This window comes from Rhinopithecus bieti, unplaced genomic scaffold (assembly GCF_001698545.2).
Source record: "Rhinopithecus bieti isolate Rb0 unplaced genomic scaffold, ASM169854v2 scaffold_10589, whole genome shotgun sequence".
Taxonomy (NCBI): Eukaryota; Metazoa; Chordata; class Mammalia; order Primates; family Cercopithecidae; genus Rhinopithecus; species Rhinopithecus bieti.
In genome coordinates this window covers 2,850,291-2,872,234 of record NW_016807065.1, presented here as the reverse complement: position 1 = coordinate 2,872,234, position 21,944 = coordinate 2,850,291, and the positions used below count along the sequence as shown (strand labels likewise).

At 49.4% G+C, this 21,944-nt stretch overlaps 1 protein-coding gene across 1 annotated transcript in view; it reads left to right on the top strand.

Moving 5' to 3' along the window:
* The first annotated feature begins 2,647 nt into the window (after positions 1-2,647).
* The window catches only part of LOC108534589 (uncharacterized), a 29,431-nt gene continuing 10,134 nt past the window's right edge, over positions 2,648-21,944 (top strand). The window contains exons 1-3 of the mRNA XM_017880045.1: positions 2,648-2,712; positions 8,873-9,021; positions 17,053-17,177. Coding sequence (XP_017735534.1) covers positions 2,648-2,712; positions 8,873-9,021; positions 17,053-17,177 — 339 coding nt within the window. The remainder of the gene's footprint in view (positions 2,713-8,872; positions 9,022-17,052; positions 17,178-21,944) is intronic.

Here is a 21,944-nt window from a genome sequence, read left to right as displayed (position 1 = left end):
CGGGGGTGTTTGGGGTGTGTGTGTGTGTGTGTCTGCATGACCATTCTGCGCGTCCACATGACATTGCATGATCCGGTGTGAAGTTGTGCCCATGAGCACACGTGTGTGTGTTTGCATCTCCTTGTGTGTCCTCTGGGTGTGCACTTGAGCTTCATGTTTCCAGGAACCTGCAGCCCTGTGGTTGGGGTTGTTTGTGGTGTTGTGCACGTGTACGTGTCTCGTGTTCTCTGTGTGTGGGATGGGGCTCCTACATGTAGGTGTGCACATTTGTACCTGCCTTCTGTGAGTCCCGTGTGCCTATATGTGATCGTGTGTGTAGTGTGGATTGTGTGTATTCCAAGACCGTCTGTGTGCGCTGCTGTGCAGGAGTTGCCAGTAACCTGTTGAACCTCTCCAGTGGAGAGCAACTGCATTACAGGCATTGCCAGTTCTCCATGGTGGTAAATACTACTCACACAGCCTAATTTCGAATGACGGCCACTGAACAGTGAGTCAGAAAGAGAATGGGCCAGCACGCACCATTATTATCATATTTCTAACAACAGGTTCCGTAGATAAAAGACAACATCAAAAGCATAGATTGTGAGGCAGGTGTGATGGCTCACACCTGTAAACCCATCACTCCGGAAAACCAAGGTGAGGCGAATCCTTGAGGTTAGAGTTCGAGACCGGCTGGCAACATAGTGAAACCCCATTCTACTAAAATACAAAAAAATTATCCTGGGTGTGGTGGTGGGCGACTGTAATCCCAGACTACCTGGGAGGCTGACGGCAGGAAATCGCTGAACTCAGGAGGCGGAGGTTGCAGGTGAGCCGAGATATGCACATTGTACTCCCAGCCTGAGCAACAAACAAGAATCTATCTCAAAAAAAAAAAAAAAAAAAGAAAAGAAAAAAAAAGGAAAGGGAAAAAAAGCACGATTATGGAAAATGCAACAAAAAAAATAATGTTAAAGTGATTAAATGTAGGTTATTTTAAATAGGCATAGCATAACATTTACATTTTAACCCTTCTTTTAAAAAAAAATTGGGATTTACTCTTCATCCAGGTGGCAGTTACGTGGCACAATCATAGCTCACTGCAGCTTTAACCTGGCTTAGTGATCCTCCCGCCTCAGCCTCTGTAGCCAGCTGGACTGCAGGCAGGCACCACCACATGCTGGCTAATTTCTTATTTTTTTGTAGAGTACAAAATACCACTCCAGTGACAGGGCTGAAGCCAGCTCAAAAGGCAAGTTTTGTGGGGCATCATGGTCAGTTGCCTGTAATCCCAGCACTGTGGGAGGCCAAGGTGTGAGGATTGTTTGAGCCCACGAGTTCAAGGGGACCACCTGGGCCAACCATAGGTAAAATCCCTGTCTCTACCAAAAAAAAAAAAAAAAAAAAAAAAAAAAAAAAATTAGCTGGTCGCAGTGGCTTACACCTTAATCCCAGCACTTTGGGAGGCAACGGCGGGTGACGCTTGAGCCAGGAGGTTCGAGGACCAGCCTGGTGCAATATGGTGAGAACCTTGGTCTCACTAAAAATACCAAACCAAAAAAAAAAAAAAAAATTGCCAGGCAGTAGATGATGTGTCCCTGTGGTCCCGCCGCTACTCAGGAGACGGAGGTGGGGGGATACTTGGGGCCAGGAGACAGAGTTGCAATGAACCAAAATCGGCCCCACATGCACTCCAGCCTGGATGACAGAGTGAGAGCCTGCCTCAAAAGAAAATATATATATAATAATTATATATAAATTATATGAAGTCTATATATAATTTATGCATCATTATATATAAAGTATATACAAATTATACATAAATTATCTATAAACAAAAAACTTAGCCAGGCATGGTGGCATGTGCCTGTAATCCCAACTACTCAGGAGGCTGAAGCCGAAGGATCACTTGAGCCCAAGAGATTGAGGCTGCAGTGAGCTCTGATTTCTACACTGCACTCCAGACTGGATGACAGAATGAGACCCTATCTCTAAAAATAAAATAAACGTTGTGTTTTTTTTTTTAAGCCAAATTTGAGCATTTCCTGTCAACTCCACGCTTGATGTCATGATTAGTAGGTGAAATCAGCCATGCCGGGAGTATTTACACCAGGAGAATTGGCAATGGCTACAAATCGAAGAGGTGTTGTTAAACATTACCAGCACACAGTGTTGTTCCACCAGTTTCCAGGTACCCATGTAACAATGTAACTGTGTGTTTCTGTCTCTCTGTGTGTACCCACCATGCTGGGGTTCATCTGGGTGCCTGAGTCTCTACAGATACACATGACTTGCATGTCGCTGTATGTTGCTGTCTATACACCCATGTGCCTGGGTGAGGCCCCCACACCCTGTTCCTCTCCAGCAGTTGGTTCCACAGGAAGCTGCTGGGTGTGGGTTGAGGATGCTGGGCCTCCCCCCAGCTCCCCACGCCTCCTCCTCAAGACACCTGCATGCACAGGGCTGAGGGGTGGGAGCAGGGCTCTGTTCCTCTAGAACCCCCATCCTCTGTACTCTTCTTAGGCCCCTAGATTGGCCTGCAGCTGGGAGCAGAGTGGCGAGCATGCAGGCAGGCAGTTGAAAAAGAGGAAGTCGAAGTGCTGTTGGGCCACTCTGTGGTTATCCGAGGCTCTACCCTTGGGCCAGATCGAAACCCTGGCCGTAGGTCATGGGGGCTGCAGGAGCTGGTAGCCGGGCTGGGTGCCTGCAGGTCGAAGAACCGAGCTCCATCTGGTGAGTACATATCCTGGGAAGTGGAGAGAGATGCACCCATTGGGACAGAGTGGTAGTGGGGTCTGGGAAGTCTCGGGGGACAGCGGCCAGACAGACATCACTGCCTGTCTCCTCCTTGCAGTCAACTTGCTTCCTGAGTGAGTGGGGGAAGCTGTTTGACCCTTGCGTTCTTTGTGCAGAGATCTGTGGTCATAAGAGGTCACCCCAGGGGACGGGGATCCGTGAGGGGCCACTAGGTAAGAAAGGGAGGTGGAGGCCAGGCGCGGTGGCTCACACCTGTAATCCTAGCACTTTGGGAGGCCGAGGAGGGTGGATCACTTGAGGTCAAGAGTTGGAGACCAGCCCGGCCAACATGGTGAAACCCCGTCTCTACTAAAAATACAAAAATTAGCCAGGCATGGTGGCAGGCGGCTGTAATCCCAGCTACTCAGGAGGCTGAGGCAGGAGAATGGCTTGAATCCGGGAGGCCAAGGTTGAAGTGAGTCTCTCAGTCTCAAAAGAAAGAAAAGAAAAGAAAACGCAAGGCCAAGAAAGGAGGATAGAGCCCCTTGTAGCCAAGGCCCTCCCACATGGAGACAGGAGACAGAGAATGAATGGGGGAGCTGTGGCAAAGGCTCAGGTGCCCTTTGCATCTTAAACTGCAGATTCCGGGGCACCCCATGAACCTCCCTGATGCAGATTCTGAATCCACTGTCAAAACAAACTCACACTTAAGGCTGATGGCTGAGAACCGGCCCTGAGAAAGGTTTTGTCCTGATCTGAGATCATTCAGAGCGCACGACCCTCCACCCAGGCAGCCTTCCTCCAGGTGGAGGTTCTGGGTTCTCCCCCTTGGGAGACATCCCCTAGCTCCTCTCGTGGCCACCTCTTAGGGGGCCTCCCGCACCACCGCCTGCCTGGGACCGGGAGGGGTAGGAGAGGAAGGCTGCGGTTTGTGCCGGGCACACCCAGTCTGTTGTTTCCTGCCAGCCCCCAGTGCTGCAGGGCAGGCTTCAGGCACCCTGAGGTCTAGGAAGGTGGCCCCAGAACCAGGAGGGAGTGAATCTAGCTAGAGTGGACGGCTGGGGCAGAGAGGACGGAGCCAGTGAGTGACTCTGGGGGCTGATGCTCCAAGGCCAGGTCACCTGCAGTTCTGAGAAAAGAACCTGATAACCAAAGGAGGTCAGGAAAGGGTTACCCTCATAATGAGCCACGTTTCAACTCCCTTGCTGTGACTGGGAGTCACTCTGGGAGGGCTTCCTGGTGGAGGCAGCCTTTTCACTATGCTGTGAAGAACCAGTAGATGCCAACTGCAAACACGTCGGTGCTTCTAGCCTGGGCTGTCTCCATGCCTCCCTGGCCATCCCCCAGCCCGTGACAGGGATGGGCATATGCTGATGGTCAATACCGTTGTAGATGATATGGTGACTGTGTTGGACAGCTGGGCGTTCAAATCCCAGTTCCCTGTCCTCTTTGTGGCCTTGGGCAAATGAATTAACTGCTCTGAGCTTTCGTTTGCTCATCTGTTAAAAGTCGTTATGAGTTTTTGGGGTGTGTGTGTGTGTGTGTGTGTGTGTGTGTTGGAGACACAGTCTTGCTCTGTCACCCAGGCTAGAGTGCATTGGTGCAATCTCGGCTCACTGCAACCTCCACCTCCCGGGTTTAAGCAATTCTCCTGCCTCAGCCTCCCAAGTAGCTGGGATTACAGGCACACGCCACCACGCCCGGCTAAGTTTTGTATTTTTAGTAGAGACAGGGTTTCACCATATTAGCTAAACTGGTCTTGAACTCCTAACCTCAGGTGATCCTCCTGCCTTGGGCTCCCAAAGGGGTGGGATTACAGGCATGAGCCACCTCGCTCAGCCTGTTAGGAAGTTTTGTCTGTGAGATCTTAGTGCAGTGTCTGGCTCGTAACAGATCAGAAAACATTGTCAGCCTCACCTACACCTTCATACTCTGACCTTGTCACTAAGCCTTCCTTCCTGAGCAGTCCCCACCATCTTCTGAAATGTTCTGTATCATACCCATGGTGGATCTCAATCTGTAAGCAAGTGTGCTAGAGTGGACTTCTTGAGGATCCCATCCACCCATCCCTGTGTCATATGCTACTGTATTCTCTCTCTCTCTCTCTCGCTCTCTTTTTTTTTTTTTTTTTTTTGAGACAGAGTGAGACAGAGTCGCCCAGGCTGGAGTGTGGTGGCACAGTCTCGGCTCTCTGCAACCTCCACATCCTGGGTTCAAGCAATGCTCCTCCCTCAGCATCCCGAGTAGCTGGGATTATAAGTGTACCACCACACCTGGCTAATTTTTGTAGTTTTAATAGAGACAGGGTTTCACCATGTTACCCAGGCTGGTCTTGAATTCCTGACCTCAGGTGATCCACCTGCCTTGGCCTCCCAAAGTGCTGGGATTACAGATATAAGCCACTGCACCTGGCCTGTTGTATTTTTAATTCTAACATCTTTATCTCCTGTAGGGCTGTTGTTATTGTCTGTTTTTCTTCTTGTTTTTTGGTATGAGGCTCTGTCTTCTAGTATGCCTGGTAGTCTTTGATTAAATGCCAGGCCTTGTTTGTGAAAAACAATAGGGATCATTTGTGTCTCTTTATGGTGCCATTCTCCTTCATAGAGGGTTTACTTTTGCTTTGGGCAGGCAGTTAGAGAAAGGAAAGATCACTTTAATCTGATTATGACCTACGCTGACTTGAAGATGGATTTTGCTCTTGGTGAGGGCTAGTCTATGTCTGGTCCCTCCTTGCTCCTAGGGTATAGTCTTTTAGGAGTCTCAATCACCTCCTCTTTGTGGACCCTGAATTCCAATGTTTATTTCCCCAATGTAAGATTGCTAAGAGCTACATTCAGCTTCTCAGGCTTTTTCTGGTCTGCCTCCCACTCACTCAAGAACTGTGCTCAAATCAACAACTTGTTTGTGAGAGAAAAGCATTGCCTCATTATGTCCTTCTCACTTTCCTAGGTTTCCTTTTTTTTTTTTTTTTTTGAGATGGAGTCTTGCTATGTCATCCAAGCTGGAGTGCAGTGACATGATCTTGGCTCATCACAACCTCTGCTTCCCAGGTTCAAGTGATTCTCCTGCCTCAGCCTCCCAAGTAGCTGGGATTACAGGCACCCACCACCATGCCCGGCTAATTTTGTATTTTTAGTAGAGACAGGGTTTCACCATGTTGGCCAGGCTGGTCTTGAATTCCTGACCTCAGGTGATTTGCTTGCCCGAAGTGCTGGAATTACAGATGTGAACCACTGCGTCCAGCCCCAAGGTTTCCTTTCTTTCCAGGGCCGTGATTCTTCCAAATCTGACTGCCAGTGCCTTCCAAGCAAGGGTGATTTTTTACTCTTCCAATTTTGTCCAGCTTTTCTATTTGTTCTTGGTGGGAGGATAAATCTGCAATAAGCTAGCCTGCCATCATTAGAAACAGATATTCCAGCTGGGTGCAGTGCCTCACGCCTGTAATCTCAGCACTTTGTGAGGCCGAGGCAGTTGGATCACCTGAGGTCAGGAGTTCGAGACCAGCCAGGCCAATATGGTGAAGCCCCATCTCTACTAAGAATACAAAAAATTAGCCAGGCGTGGTGGCGGGTGCCTGTAACCCCAGCTACTTGAGAGGCAGAGGCAGGAGAATCACTTGAACCCGGGAGGNTTTTTAGTAGAGACAGGGTTTCACCATGTTGGCCAGGCTGGTCTTGAATTCCTGACCTCAGGTGATTTGCTTGCCCGAAGTGCTGGAATTACAGATGTGAACCACTGCGTCCAGCCCCAAGGTTTCCTTTCTTTCCAGGGCCGTGATTCTTCCAAATCTGACTGCCAGTGCCTTCCAAGCAAGGGTGATTTTTTACTCTTCCAATTTTGTCCAGCTTTTCTATTTGTTCTTGGTGGGAGGATAAATCTGCAATAAGCTAGCCTGCCATCATTAGAAACAGATATTCCAGCTGGGTGCAGTGCCTCACGCCTGTAATCTCAGCACTTTGTGAGGCCGAGGCAGTTGGATCACCTGAGGTCAGGAGTTCGAGACCAGCCAGGCCAATATGGTGAAGCCCCATCTCTACTAAGAATACAAAAAATTAGCCAGGCGTGGTGGCGGGTGCCTGTAACCCCAGCTACTTGAGAGGCAGAGGCAGGAGAATCACTTGAACCCGGGAGGCAGAGGTTGCAGTGAGCTGAGATTGCACCATTGCCTTCCGGCCTGGGCAACGAAAGTGAAACTCCATCTCAAAAAAAAAAAAAAAAAAAAGAAAGAAAGAAAGAAAAGAAAGAGAAATAGATACCCTGTTGTATTTTTAAAAGTGACACTTAGCTGGGTGCAGTGGCTCACACCTGTAATCCCAGCACTTTGGGAGGCCAAGGTGGGAGGATCACCTGAGGTTAGGAGTTCAAGACCTGCCTCTACTAAAAATACAAAAATTAGCTGGGCATGGTGGTGCATGCCTGTGATCCCAGCTACTCGGGAGGCTGAGGCAGAAGAATCGCTTGAATCCGGGAGTCGGAGGTTGGAGGTTGCTGTGAGCTGAGATCGCGCCACTGAACTCTAGCCTGGGTGACAGAGTGAGACTCTGTCTAAAAAAAATAAAAATAATAAAAAAAGAGATAGAGAAGGAAAAAGAAAAGAAATAGATACCCTGTTGTATCTTTAAAGTGAGATTTGGCTGGTGCCATGGCTCACGCCTGTAATCCCAACACTTTGGAAGGGTGGAAGTCACTTGAAGTTTGGAGTTTGAGACCAGCCTAGGCAACGTAGAAGACCCCATCCCTACAAAAAAATTAAAAGCAAAAAAATAGCCAAGTTTGATAGCATGCACGTATATTCCCAGCTACTCAGGAGCCTGAGGCAAGAGGATTGCTTGAGCCAAGGGGTTCGAGGCTGCAGTGAGCTATAGATCACACTGCTCCAGCCTGGGTAACAGAGTGAGATCCCGTCTCAAAAATAAAAGTTAAAAAATAACAGACCGGGAGCGGTGGCTCATGCCTGTTATCCCAGCACTTTGGGAAGCTGATTTGGAGCTGGGGGTGATTTGGGGCTGGGAAGTAATGTAAAGGATTGGGGGACTGCAGGAGAGAGTCACACAGCAAGTATGTGCTGGAGGAGCTGGGATTTGAAGCCAGGATTTGAAGCAGGGATTTTTCAGACACAAGGAGTGAAGATGCTGATAAAGGAGCTTCTACCACCAGGGGGCAGCACCTGCACGGATGAGCACTCGTTGACACACGCACCATACCCCACACTTGGGTACAGAGAGAAAGGTGGTGTGGCTCATGCCTGTAATCCCAGCACTTTGGGAGGCCGCGGCAGGAGGATCGCTTGCACTCAGGAGTTTTGAGACCAGCCTGGGCAACATAGTGAGACCCCAGCTCTACAAAAAAAAAAAAAAAAACTTAGCCAGTGTGGTGGCACACACCTATAGTCCTAGCTACTCAGGAGGCTGAGGCCGGAGGATCCCTTGAGCCCAGGAGTTGGAGGCTGCAGTGAGCTGTGATCACACCATTGCACTCCAGCCTGAGTGACAGAGCAAGACCCCATCTCAAAACAAACAAACAAACAAACAAAAAACAGAAACAGATGAAGACACAAATATGTAGAAACACAGAAACCCAGGCAGACACCAAAACCACCTCACAGATACTAGAAACAGATCTCCCCAAGACACAGATGAGTCATGCAGGTGGATCTGACCCCACAGATACAAATGGGCATTCTCAGTCTCTCTCTCTCTCTCTCTCTCTCACACACACACACACACACACACACACACACAACCACAGAGACACTTTTAAAACTATCTAGATAATCAAATACACCCCACATTGACAAGTTAATATTCAGAACTAACCCTGAAACGTGTTCTCTAAACATGTAAATGCATCATCAAACCCACCGAGACGATGGCACGCACACACACACAAACACTCAGACATCCACGCATACCCAGGCTCCCCGTAGGACCCATGCTGTACTTGTATTTCCCTAAGATTGTCTTGTCCAGCCAGGGTAAGAGACCTGTAGGACTGGGTTTAAGGGACAGAGGGTGCTAAAGGGCTTGGCTTTCCCTCAAACCAGGGGTCCCTGGGCCCCTGTGCTGGAAACCCCAGCCCCCCTGCTGAAGCCCCAGGCTTCTATCAGCTGATGCATCTGGCAGACCTTGGAGGCAGTCTCCGCCCCTCTTACTGGCAGCTCCATCCTGGCAGGGATTCCCAGCCCAGCTCACACTCGAGCTCTTACACGCACGCACGCACGCACGGCCCCCATGGCTGACTCGGTGCTCAACCACTCCTGGCCAGCCTTCTCCAAGCTGTGGCTGAAGCGGTGGGCCTTCAAGAGAGGTAAGCAGCTGGCAGTGACCAGCGGGAGCCATCCACCCAGGCGGGGATCCCAGGACGGCCTGCCCGCCATCCCCCTTCGAGCTTTTTCTTGGCCAGGGTACAGACTCCGCTGGCACCGGCCCTGGATTCCATGACCCCTGATTCTCCGGGGCCCCCTGGAATTATCACAGACTTGTGGGGTCCCTCTTGTTTCAGAGGCAATGTCTCCCAAGACTCGGCCAGGAACTTGTCTCAGGCGGTAAATTTGTAGAAAGAAAGTCCGCCCTCTTAACTCAGCCGCTGAACTCCTCAGGGGCAGTCCAGTGATTTCCTGGGGGTCCTAGATACGGTTGGTTTCTGGCCCAGCTGCAGGACAGGAGGCTCAGGGCAGAAACAAAAACAGGGGGATTAGAGGCTCTCAGGCACACACCTCACTCAAACACACACACATACACACATCGACTGGTGCCCTCTCTCTCAACCCCCAGGGTCCCCAGGCCTCAGATGACCTCTTTGGGGACTGGTAACAGCCTTTATTATATCATCAAAGGTCTGAGTGAACTGTTGTTGCAAAGAGAGACACTTCTTTATTTATTTGTTTATTTATTTTGAGACCGAGTCTCACTCTGTCACCAAGGCTGGAGTGCAATGGCGTGATCTCAGCTCACTGCTGCAACCTCTGCCTCCCAGGTTCAAGCGCTTCTCCTGCCTCAGCCTTTCGAGTAGCTGGAATTACAGGTGCCCCCTACCACACCCAGCTAATTTTTGTATTTTTAGTAGAGACGGGGTTTCACCATGTTGACCAGGCTAGTCTCGAACTCCTGACCTCAGGTGATCCACCTGCCTCAGCCTTCCAAAGTGCTAGGATTATAGGCGTGAGCCACCGCACCCAGCCATCAAAGAGAAACTTCTTAATGCTCAAGAGTTTGACCCTTGAAGATAACCAGATGATGTCCAGGTACGCAGGGCACGAGAGGACAGTGCCGGACAATATCATAAGAGCTGGTCATGCACTCGTTGCCTTGTGGGCTTCCTTGTCCCCCGTTCCCCACTGCCCATATGAGCCCCTCCTGGTCAGGCCAGCCACATCGCTCAGCCTGCGTGACTTGTTAGTCACGGCCACCATCACCTGCATGAGCCACGTACTTGTTCAAGGTAGCAATGAGTTTTCATGAAGGAGGGAGCCAATGTGAAGACTGATTAGCTGGTTCATTCCACTGACCATCCTTGAAGGCTCATTGCATATCAGGCACTGTGCTGGGGTCAGGGAGCAGGTGGGAGTGTCAGGGGACCCAGGGGCTGGAGTTAGGGGCAGAGAGGATGGCCTTGGGAACTGGGATGCAATAGAAGAGTCATCATCAGGATAGAAGTTGTTGCTAGCTGTTGAGCTCTCATGAAGTTGGGCTCAGAGAGGTTGAGTGACTTGCTCAAGGACACACAGCAAGTGTATGCTGGAGGAACCAGGATTTGAAGCGGATTCTGTCTGAGGCCACTTTGATGTGTTCTGACCGATGAACAAAGCTGCCAATGTGGGCAGCTGGAGTGCCTGGGGAGGGTTTTTAGATCCAATGATGGATGGCGATCCTAAAGAATCAGTGTATCTGCCATGGATCACCAAAGTGTCCACCTGTGACCCAGGTCCCTAAGAAGTTCTGCCCCTCTTGTGGCTGCTCAGCTCCCCCTGTCTCCCTGCCCAGGCAATTGAGGCTGAGATTTATATGCTAGCAGGTGGGGGAGTGAGCTGTGGGAACTGACAGTGACTCTTAAACCCTTTCATGGCTGATGCTGCAGGGGCTGGTAGTGGAGGAGGCTGCCTGGGATCTGAATCCAGGCTGATGGACAGCTCCTTGGAGAGGAGCATGGGGGTGGGGAGCAGTGTGCATCCCCAGCAGAGCCCCTTTCCCTGAGGCCTCATGTCTCCTCTGGCTTAGCTCCCCTGGGAGAGTGACTCCCTCACCTTTTGTCTCCTGTCAGTAGCCTGGGAAAGCAGGGAAGAATGGCCTTTTTGTTACCCTCTTAAGCTCTGGAATTGGCTGTCTGGGCACCTAATAGGAATTTCCTGGGGAAAGGGTGAGATTGGACTTGGGGAGGCAAGTAAGGCTTGGGAGAGAACTGAGACTTTTAGTGAAGGATCCCAGTGCCCCTTCCCCATCAACTGCCCCCGTTAACCATTCTGCTCATGTTTTCTCATTCATTCCTCAATCTATTGGTGCAGTCTGTGCCTCACTCACCTTGGTTTCCTTCCTATGTGGCTCTTCTGCCACAATTCTGTCCCTCTTCCTTTTACATCTCCTTCCTCACCCCCTCAGAATGCCATCTCCTGAGTGTAACGCATCACTGCCTATGGACACTGCCATATAACCTATCCATCCAACTATCTACCCATTCATCCCTGCAACCATGCAGCCATCCAACTATCTATCCAGCTAACCAGCCAGTCAGCCAACTCTTCATCCATCTATCCATCCATCCATCCATCCATCCATCCATCCATCCATCCACCCATTCATCCATTCTTCCATCCATCCATCCATCCATCCATCCATCCACCCACCCATTTATCCACTCTTCCATCCCTCCATCCATCCATTCATCCATCCATCCATCCACCCATTCATCCATTCTTCCATCCATCCATCCATCCATCCATCCATCCACCCACCCATTTATCCACTCTTCCATCCCTCCATCCATCCATTCATCCATCCATGTACTCTTCCATCCATCCAACCATCCATCCATCCAAATATCCATTCATCCATCTACCTATCCATCTACCCATCCACTCATACATCCAATTATCTACTTATTCATCCATCCACCTATCCATCCATCTGCCTATCCAACCATTCACCCATCCATCTATCCACTCATTCATCCATCCATCCATCCTTTCACACATCCACCCATCCATTCAACCATCCACTCACCCATCCATCCACCAGCCGTCTATCCATTTATCTACCCATTTATCCATTCACCAGCAAATGTATGGGCACTGACTCTGTGTCCAACCCAGCACAGCACAGGATAGCCTGGTGATTGTGAGCTCTTTTTTGAATTCAGAAATACCTGAATTTGACTCCCAGCTCTACCTCATACCAGATTGGTATGGCCTTGGTAAAGTCAATGCACCTCTCTAAACCTCAGTTTCCCTTTCTATAAAATGAGGACTCAGAGAGTTGTTGTGAGTATAGAAGACTGAAAAGTACATGATGGGCTTAGCACTAAGCCAGGCATATAGAAAGTGATTGATACAAGATTTTACCCCTTGGAGCCTGGGGATGTAAAAGTGAGTCAGATATAGTCCCTGCCCTCACAGACCTCATGCTCTAGAGCAGGTATCAGCAAACCTTTTCCATAAAGAGCTAGGCAGAGCAATCCAAAGTACTGTGGCTAAAATTGTCTGCAGAGGATCTGAGACAGAGCCCTCAGCTGCCAGGCAGGAAGAGTGGTAGGAACCGCACAGAGATACCAGGAGAATGGTGAGTTGGGGGTGCATGTGTGAGAGTGGGAGGTAAGAGGACAGGCTGGGAAGGGCTCTGAATGTCATCCTAAGGGGACTGGAGTCTATGGGGGTGGGGATCAGTAGAAGGGGAGTGACCATCAGAGTGTCATATCAAAAGGACACACCAACTCCAGGATGGACTACAGGGGACAGACTGGTAGCTGAGGGTCTGTTACAAATGTGATTGGCAATCGTTTGGGGTGATTGTGGTTGGTAATTGATAGAGCTCAGTCTATGACATAGGGATTAGGGCTTAGCTCATAATATTGGAATCAGGACTAGCCTATGACACCAGGATTGGAGCTTAGTCTATGATGCCAGATCAAGATTCAGTGTATGACACCAGGATTGGGGCTTGGTCTATGATACCAGGAAGAGCTAAGACTAGGACTAAGACTAGGATAAGAGCTAAGAGCTAAGACTATAACACCAGGATTAGGGCTTAGCCTATGACACTAGGATCAGGGGTCAATATATGACACCAGGATAAAGGCTTAGTCTGTGACACTAGAATGGGCGTTCAGTCTATGATACAAGAATGAGTGCTAAACCAATGACAGCCAGATAAGGTTCAGTCTATGATATCAGGATCAAGGCTCAGTATATGACACCAAGATCATGGCTCAGTCTGTGACAGAGATTAGGGTTCAATCTGTAAAACTAGGATCAGAGTTGAGTCAGTCATTGGGAATTAGGATCAGAATTGATTTCATCATCAGGTCAAGCTCAACCTGTTCCTAGGTCAGAAGCTTCCCTATAAAAACAAAACTCAGTTGGGCATCATGGCTCATGCCTGTAATCCCAGCACATTGGGAGGCCGAGGTGGGAGGATCATATGAGGCCAGGAGTTCGAGACTAGCCTGGCCAACATGACGAAACCCTGTCTCAACTAAAAATGCAAAAATTAGCTGGGCATAGTGGTACACATCTGTGGTCCCAGCTACTCAGAAGTCTGAGACAGGAGAATCGCTTGAACCCAGGAGGTAGAGATTGCAGTGAGCCAAGATCAAGCCATTACACTCCAGCCTGGGTGACAGAGTGAGACTCACTTGAAACAAAACAATAACAACAAAAAAAACACACATACAACACACAACCCTGGAATTTCTTTTTCTTTTTTTTTTTTTGAGACAGAGTCTCACTCTGTTACCCAGGCTGGAGTGCAGTGGCACAATCTCAGTTCACTGCATCCTCCCCTTCCCTGGCTCAAGAGATTCTCATGTGTCAGCCTCCCTAGTAGCTGGAATTATAAGTGCACGCCACCATGCCCAGCTAATATTTGTATTTTTAGCAGAGACTGTGTTTCGCCATGTTGGCCAGGCTGGTCTCGAACTACTGACCTCAAGTGATTCGCCCGCCTGGGCCTCCCAAAGTGCTGGATTAAAGGTGTGAGCCCCTGCGCCCGGCCAACCCTGGCCTTTCACCTTTGATCTTTGGACCCCAGACCTTCAGGTTTCACAGATACAGGGCATGAGGTTCTGCAGGCTACGGGAGGCCTCAGACCTCCACAAGGACCCTGTCCAGTGAAGCAAGCCAATCCTGCTGCCTCTCCTCCAGCCCCCAGGGGACTTGGCTGAGGAATGGGACTGCCTTTCCCCTCCCAAGCTCCCACCAGCCTCCAGGACCCTCCCCCATACCTGGCTTTCCTCCTCCTTCACAGCCTGCTTGTTTCGTTTCTGTGAGTCGTAGATGCTGCTTCGGCTTTTGGGTGAGGAAGAGGACAGATTAACAACAGCAGCTGAACAGAGTCCCTCCAACCAGCCTGGGAGGGCAGCCTGGAAAGCAGTGATGGTGGAAACCCTGGCATTGCCCATTACTATCCAGCCATTCCTCCATGAATACAGGCAGCATCAGGGGACAAATTTAGCTTGAAGCAATGGAACCGAAGCTTCGGGTCCCACGTATACCTGTCCCATCCAAAACTCTGCCAGAGGCTCCAGCAAAATATTTTTTTAGCCACAGCTTTATTGAGCTACCATATACTTCACCCATTGAAAGCACACAATTCCATGGTTTTAGGCCAGGTGAAATGGCTCATGCCTGTAATCCCAGCACTTTGGGACACCAAGGCAGGGAGATTGCCTGAGCTCAGGAGTTCGTGACCAGCCTGGCCAACATAGCAAGACCCCCATCTCTACTAAAAATACAAAAATTAGCCAGGTGTGGTGGTGCCCACTTGTAATCCCAGCTACTCAACAGGCTGAGGCAGAAGAATCGCTTGAATCCCGGAGGCGGAGGTTGCAGTGAGCCGAGATGGCGCCACTGCACTCCAGCCTGGGCGACAGAGTGAGGCTCTGTCTCAAAAAAGAGATTGCATAATAGTGGTTCCTCAAAAAGTTAAGCATAGATTAGCATGTACTCCAACAATTCCCTTCCCAGGTAACTACCCAAGACAATGGAAAACACACACCCGTGCAAAAATCTGTAAGCAATTGTTCATGGCAGCATGATTCGAAATAGCCAATGTTGGGAAACAACCCACACGTCCATCAACAGATCAATGGATACACGAAATGTGGTGTCTCCATACAATTGAATATTATTCAGCCCTAAAACAAATAAAGCACTGGCCGGGCGCGGTGGCTCACACTTGTAATCCCTACACGTTGGGAGGCCGAGGCGAGTGGATCACCTGAGGTCAGGAGTTCAAAACCAGCCTGGCCAACATGGTGAAACCCTGTCTCTACTAAAAAAATAAATACCAAAATTAGCTGGGCTTGGTGGCGTGCACCTGCAATCCCAGCTACTTGGCAGGCTGAGGGAGGAGAATTGCTGGAGCCCGGGAGGCAGAGGTTGCAGTGAGCCAAAATCACTCCATTGCACTCCAGCCTGGGTGACAGAGCAACACTCCATCTCAAAAAAAGAAAGAGAGAGAGAGAGAGAGAGAGAGAGAGAGAGAGAGAGAGAGAGAGAAAGAGAAAGAAAGAGAGAGAGAGAGAAAGAAGGAAGGAAGGAAAAGAAAAGAAAGAAAGGAAATGATGAATTGATGGGTGCTGACGAGTTGATGGGTGCAGCACACCAACATGGCATAAGTATACATATGTAACAAACCTGCACGTTATGCACATGTACCCTAGAACTTAAAGTATAATAATAATAATAAAAAAAGAAAGTATTACCAAAAAAAAACAAAAAAACAAAAAAACCAGCCAAAAAAAAAAAAAGAAAAGAAAGAAAGGAAGAAAGGAAAAGAAATGAAGCACTACCATACACCACATTATAGACAAACCTCAAAAATATGTAAAGTCAAAGCAGCAAGTCACAAGAGACCACATAGTCTATCATTCCATTTATGTGAAATGTTCAGGAGGCAAGGGACATGGATTAGAATTTGTCATTGCTTTGGGACCGAGCATCTTGGAGCTTATCCATGTCCATCTGCAGGTGGGTCCTGGGGCATGTGGCTCCTGGGGGGCCCAACTCCCTGCTCTCTGCTTCTCACTCCTCACCAAAAGAAGAGGCAGCCTCAATTCCACCATGAGAGAGAGACTCTCCTGCAAATGTGGGCATTGTGGGCATTAGGGCTGGGTGCAGTGGCTCACACCTATAATCCTAGCACTTTGAGAGGCTGAGTTGGGAGGATCACTTGAGCTCAGGAGTTTGAGACCAACCTGGGCAACATAGTGAGACCTCATCTCTAATAGAAAAAAGAGGAAAAAATAAGCTTATTTTTTAAAGTAGTTTTTAATTAAAAAAAAGAAGAAGAAGAAAGCTAGGTGCCTTGACTCACACCTGTAATCCCAACACTTTGGGAGGTTGAGGGGGGCAGATCACCTGCGGTCAGGAGTTCAAGACCAGCCTGAAAACATGGTGAAACCCCGAAGCTACTAAAAATACAAAATTAGCCAGGCACAGTGGTGTGCACCTGTAATCCTAACTACTCAGGAGGCTGAGGCAGGAGAATGACTTGAACTCAGGAGGCAGAGGTTTTGGTGAGCCAAGATCATGCCACTGCACTCCAGCTTGGGGGCGTCACAGCAAGACCCTGTTGAAGAAGAAGAGGAAGAAGAGAAAGAGGGAGAGGAAGAAGAAGGAGGAGGAGGAGGAGGAAGAGGAGGAGGAAGAAGAAGAAGGAAGAAGAAGGAGGAAGAAAAAAGAAGAAGGGAGGAGGAGGAGAGGGAAAAACAATGTGGGCATGGGGTACTTGCATTTGGTCTACGGGACAATTAGCATCATTGATCAACTGAGGGCTTTTTGCTAGAGCAGGCATGACAAATTGATTTCATACATAAGCCAACTTGGATCACCTGGTGATGGCTACTGGAACTGGTGTATTGGGAAGAATCCTGAGGGGGCAAATGGCTAAGCAGGAAATTGCCTCATGATTGACTAGTAATGTCTGTCATAGGCTCAGGATGGGGAAGAGGTGACACGTATGCTGGCTTCAAGATCACTGAGACCATCCTCCCCTTCCCCTCACCAACTCGTTTTATAGATGAGAAAACTGAGGTCCAGGGTGACCAGCAACACATGCAGAATCCAGGTCCTGGCTTCCTTAGCACTCCCAGCTTATCCCTGACACCTTGTCCCTCCTTTCTCCACAGGCTCTGAGCCCAAGTCATGTGTCCAGCCCTGTGACTCTGGAGCTGTGGCTTCGGCCACCAACAGCAGCAGTGGATCCTGGAAACCTGAGAACCCAGACTTCTTCTCTGCCATGGGGGATGATCAGGCAGGTGTCTGACTGCTGAAACGGGCAGGAGCTGATGACAACAGTGGCAGCAAGTACACTTTGTTTAGCACCTGTATTTTACCAGGCACTTTGTATACATTATCTCAGGGAATCCTCATCAAAACTTGCAAAGTCGTTATTATCCTGTTTTACATATGAGGAAACCAGAATCTGTTCTGAAATAAGAAGAGAGAGGACAGGAGCAATGGAGGGATGAATGGATGGATGGATAGATGGGTGGGTAGATGGCTGGAGAGATGGATGGATAGATGTAAGGAAAGAGGAAATCAAGGAAAGATGAGTAGAAGGATGGATGGACGGGTGGATGGATGGATGGGTACATGGATGAATAGAAGGGTGGTTGGGTAGATGAATGGATGATGGATGACTAGAAGAAAGGGAGGAAAGATGGGTAGAAGTGTGGGTGAATGGATAAATGGATGATGGGTGAATAAAAAGAAGAAAGCTAGATGGATAGATGGATGGGCCGATGGAAGGAAGGAGGATGGATGAATGGAAGAAGGAAAGAAGTATGGATGGATGGGTGGATTAAAGGAAGGAAGGAGGGATGGTGGATGAATGAAAGAGTAGAAAGGTGGGTGAATGGAAAGAAGGAAGAAAGATGAGAAGTATGGGTGGATGGATACATGAATGATTGATTAATAAAATGAAAGAAGGAAGCAAGGAAGATGGATGAAAGGAAGGAGGATGGATAAATGAAAGAATGAGGGAAGGATGGATGGATAATGGATGGGTGAATGGATGGATGAGAAGAAGGGTGAGTGGAAGGAAGGAAGAAAGGAAGGAAGAAAGGAAGGAAGAGATGGATGGATGGGTTGATGGAAGGAGGATGGATAAATAAAAGAATGAAGGAAGGATGGATAAATAATGGGTGGGTGAATGGATGGATGAGTAGAAGTGTGAGAGGAAGCAAGGAAGGAAGATGGATGAAACGAAGGAGGATGGATAAATGAAAGAATGAAGGAAAGATGGATGGATAATGGATGGGTGAATGGATGGATGAGAAGAAGGGTGAGTGGAAGGAAGGAAGGAAGGAAGGAAGGAAGGAAGGAAGGAAGGAAGGAAGGAAGGAAGGAAGGCAGACTAAAACCAAATACAGCCCAGAAAGGTAGACTGACTTGCCTAAGTTCCTGTCATGGCAGAGTTGGGATTCAAGCCCAGTCTGACTCTTCAGTCTGCATCTGTACCCTCTGCTCTCACACACTTTCTCCAAGCGCTTATGTCAGGGGCCTGTGGGGAGGCCAGCCCCAGGCTCCAGTCTCAAAAGAAAGACCCTGAAAGCTTGAGGTCCCTGGATGGAGTTGGGGCACGGTTAACATCAAGCCCTAATGGTGTGTGGCTGGCTGGGACTGAGGTCTTGGCAAAGGTCCTGGTGACAGCCTCCAGGCTGCTTCCCGGAAGGTCTCCTGGGGTGGAAGATGTGGCATCTAGGAGGTGCATCCTTGAGAGGGCAGGGGCCGGGGAGAGGCCTCATGAACACAGTTCAGCTCCAGCTCCACCAGGGACCAAGACGGTCAGATTGTGTGTGTTGGGTCTTCAGGAAGCAGACTCAGATGGAGCTGGGCTGAAATGGTAAAGCCTTTATACTCCCTTGTCAATCATCCATTGCCGATGGGCTGCCCAGGAAGGGGGCTGAGAGCTGACAGTTCCTTCTCCCACAGCCTCTGGAGATCTCAGTGACTTTCCACAACATCTACTACACTAAGGAAGGAGGGTCTGTTATGGTTAAGCCATAAAGGGCAATTCATGTACCCACACTTGTCATTTTATGGAAGGGGACACTGAGGAGCTGGGCATGGTGGCTCACGCCTGTAATCACAGCACTTTGGGAGGCCGAGGTGAGCAGATCACTTGAGGTCAGGAGTTTGAGACCAGCCTGGCCAACATGCCCAGCCTGGGCCGGCCTGAGCGACGGGGTAAAACCCTATCTCTACTGAAAATAAAAAAATTAGCCGGGTGTGGAGGTGTGCACATTTAGTCCCAGCTACTCAGGAGACTGAGGCAAGAGAATCGCTTGAACCCAGGAGGTGGGGATTGCAGTGAGCCAAGATCACACCATTGCACTGCAGCCTGGGTGACAGAATGAGGGGAAAAAAAAAAAAAAAAAAAAAAAAAGACACTGAGATGCAAGAAGTGAAGGAATTAGTCCAGATGTCATGGAAAGTCCCCGGTAAAGGATCACAGAACCAGGACTGGAGTTTAGCCCTGCGCCTTCCCTGGGATCTGGACCTCTTTGAAAGAGAACCATGGGATGCAGGCAGTTGAGTGGATAACATGGCAATGGGGGAACGGTGGGCTCTGGGGAAGCAGGGAGGCCTGTGAGTAGGCAGCAAGGTTGTGCCCCCACCCCCTAGCAAATCTGCCCCCTCTTCCTGAGTCCCTATTCTCATCATCCACTTGGTCACCAGAGCTGGAGACCCGTGAACTTTCCTTGCCCCTCCCTCTCCCATCAGGCACCAAGTCCTGTGAATGCTGAACCCCAAGGACCCTCCATTTCTGTGCATTGTACCCTCCTTCCCCTTCCCTGGTGGTGGTCCCCATCATGGCTCCCCCAGATAATCTGCGTGGGTGTCCTGGCTGGGCCACCTGCCTGCATCTTGGCCCCATCTAAGCCCATCTCTGCTCTGCAAGCTTAATACATTTTTTTTTTGAGACAGGATCTCACTCCATCACCCAGGCTGGAGTGCAGTGGCACAATCTCGGCTCACTGCAACCTCCGCCTCCCAGGTTCAAGAGATTCTTGTGCCTCAGCCTCCTGAGTAGCTGGGATTACAGGCATGTACCACCACGTCCAGCTAATTTGTGTATATTTAGTAGAGATGGGGTTTTGCCATGTTGGCCAGGCTGGTCTCAAACTCCTGGACTCATGTGATCTGCCCGCCTCAGCCTCCCGAGGTGCTGGGATTACAGGCGTGAGCCACCGCGCCCAGTCAGCAAGCTGAATAATCTTTCTGAAGGCCAATCACTGCCCTCCCTACCACCACTATTGGAAACTTCCAGATTAAATCCATGCTTTGGCCAACCAGACTCGTGTTCCCCAACTGTCCACACCTCCATCCATAGGAACACTTACCAGTTGCTTAAGACACCATGAGCTCTCCAGCCTGCAGACTTCTGGATGTCCTGTTCTTTCACTGCCTGGAATACGCTTACCTGCAGTATCTGCCTAGCCAGCCCCTACTCAGTCCTCAGACTTTCACTTGCTGCAATTTCCTCCAGGAAGCCCTCCCTGATACTCTTTGGACAGCATAATCTCTTCCCCCGCAGATCTTCCCCAGCCTGCTGACTGGAACCTTCTAGCATTCTTGATTATAGTGTTTGGGTTAATCGTCTATCTTCTCCAATTCGCTCCATGAGGACAGGGGAGACCGTGTGATTCAATTTGGGGCTGTCAGAGGCTTGCTCAGAGGAAGGGTCCTGACTCCTTAAATTTATTTATTTTATGTAATTTAATTATTTATTTGTAGAGATGGGGTCTTGCCCTGTCACCCAGGTTGGAGTGCAGTGGTGTGATCATAGCTCACAGCAACCTCTGCCTCCTGATCTCAAGCAACCCTCTCACCTCAGTTTCCAGAGTAGCTGGGACTACAGGTGCATGGCACCACATCTGGCTTGTTTGTTTGTTTTTTGAGACGGAGTCTTGTTCTGTCGCCCAAGCTGGAGTGCAGTGGTGCGATCTCGGCTCACTGCAAACTCCGCCTCCCAGGTTCATGCCATTCTCCTGCCTCAGCCTTCCGAGTAGCTGGGACTACAGGTGCCCGCCACCTCCCCCAGCTAATTTTTTTTTTTTCAGTAGAGATGGGGTTTCACTGTGTTAGCCAGAATGGTCTCGATCTCCTGAGCTTGTGATCCACCCACCCTGGCCTCCCAAAGTGCTGGGATTACAGGCGTGAGACACTGTACCCGGCCTTTTTTTTTTTTTTTAAAGATGGGATCTCACTATGTTGCCCAGGCTGGTCTCAAACCCCTAGCCTCAACTGATCCTCCTACTTTGACCTCCCAAAGCACTGGGATTATAGGTGTGAGCCACAGCCCTGGCCCCCGACTCATGACATTTAAAAATAGCAATGTATTATTCCATTGGCCGAGGGCTGGCAATGCCCAAACATCTCATTTCATCTGCACAACCCAATCCTACAAGTAGGTGGCAGTATGCCCATTTTAGAGATGGAAAAAACTGAGGCTCAAAGAGCTTTAGGTACTTGACCCAGGTCATGCTAAGCTAACAACAGCTACCATAGCAGGATGCAAACCTTGACTGAGGTCTTTCTACTCAATGACCATTTGAAAACCATCTGCCCTGCGAGGCACAGTGGCTCATGTCTGTAATTCCAGCACTTTGGGAGGCTGAGGTGGGAGGGTCACTTTAGCCCAGGATTTCAAGACCAGCCTGGGCAACATAACAAGACCCTGTCTCTACAAAAAATAAATAAAAAAATTAGCTGGGGCCAGGCATGGTGGCTCACACCTGTAATCCCAACACTTTGGGACGCTGAGGCAGGCAGATCACCTAAGGTCAGGAGTTCGAGACCAGCCTGGCCAACGTGGCGAAACCTGTCTCTACTAAAAATACAAAATTTGGCTGGGTGTGGTGGTGGGTGCCTGTAATCCCAGCTACTCAGAAGGCTGAGGCAGGAGAATCACTTGAACCCGGGAGGCAGAGGCTGCAGTGAGCCGAGATCGCGCCATTGCACTCCAGCCTAGGCAAGAAGAGCAAAACTCCATTAAAAAAAAAAAAAAAAAAAA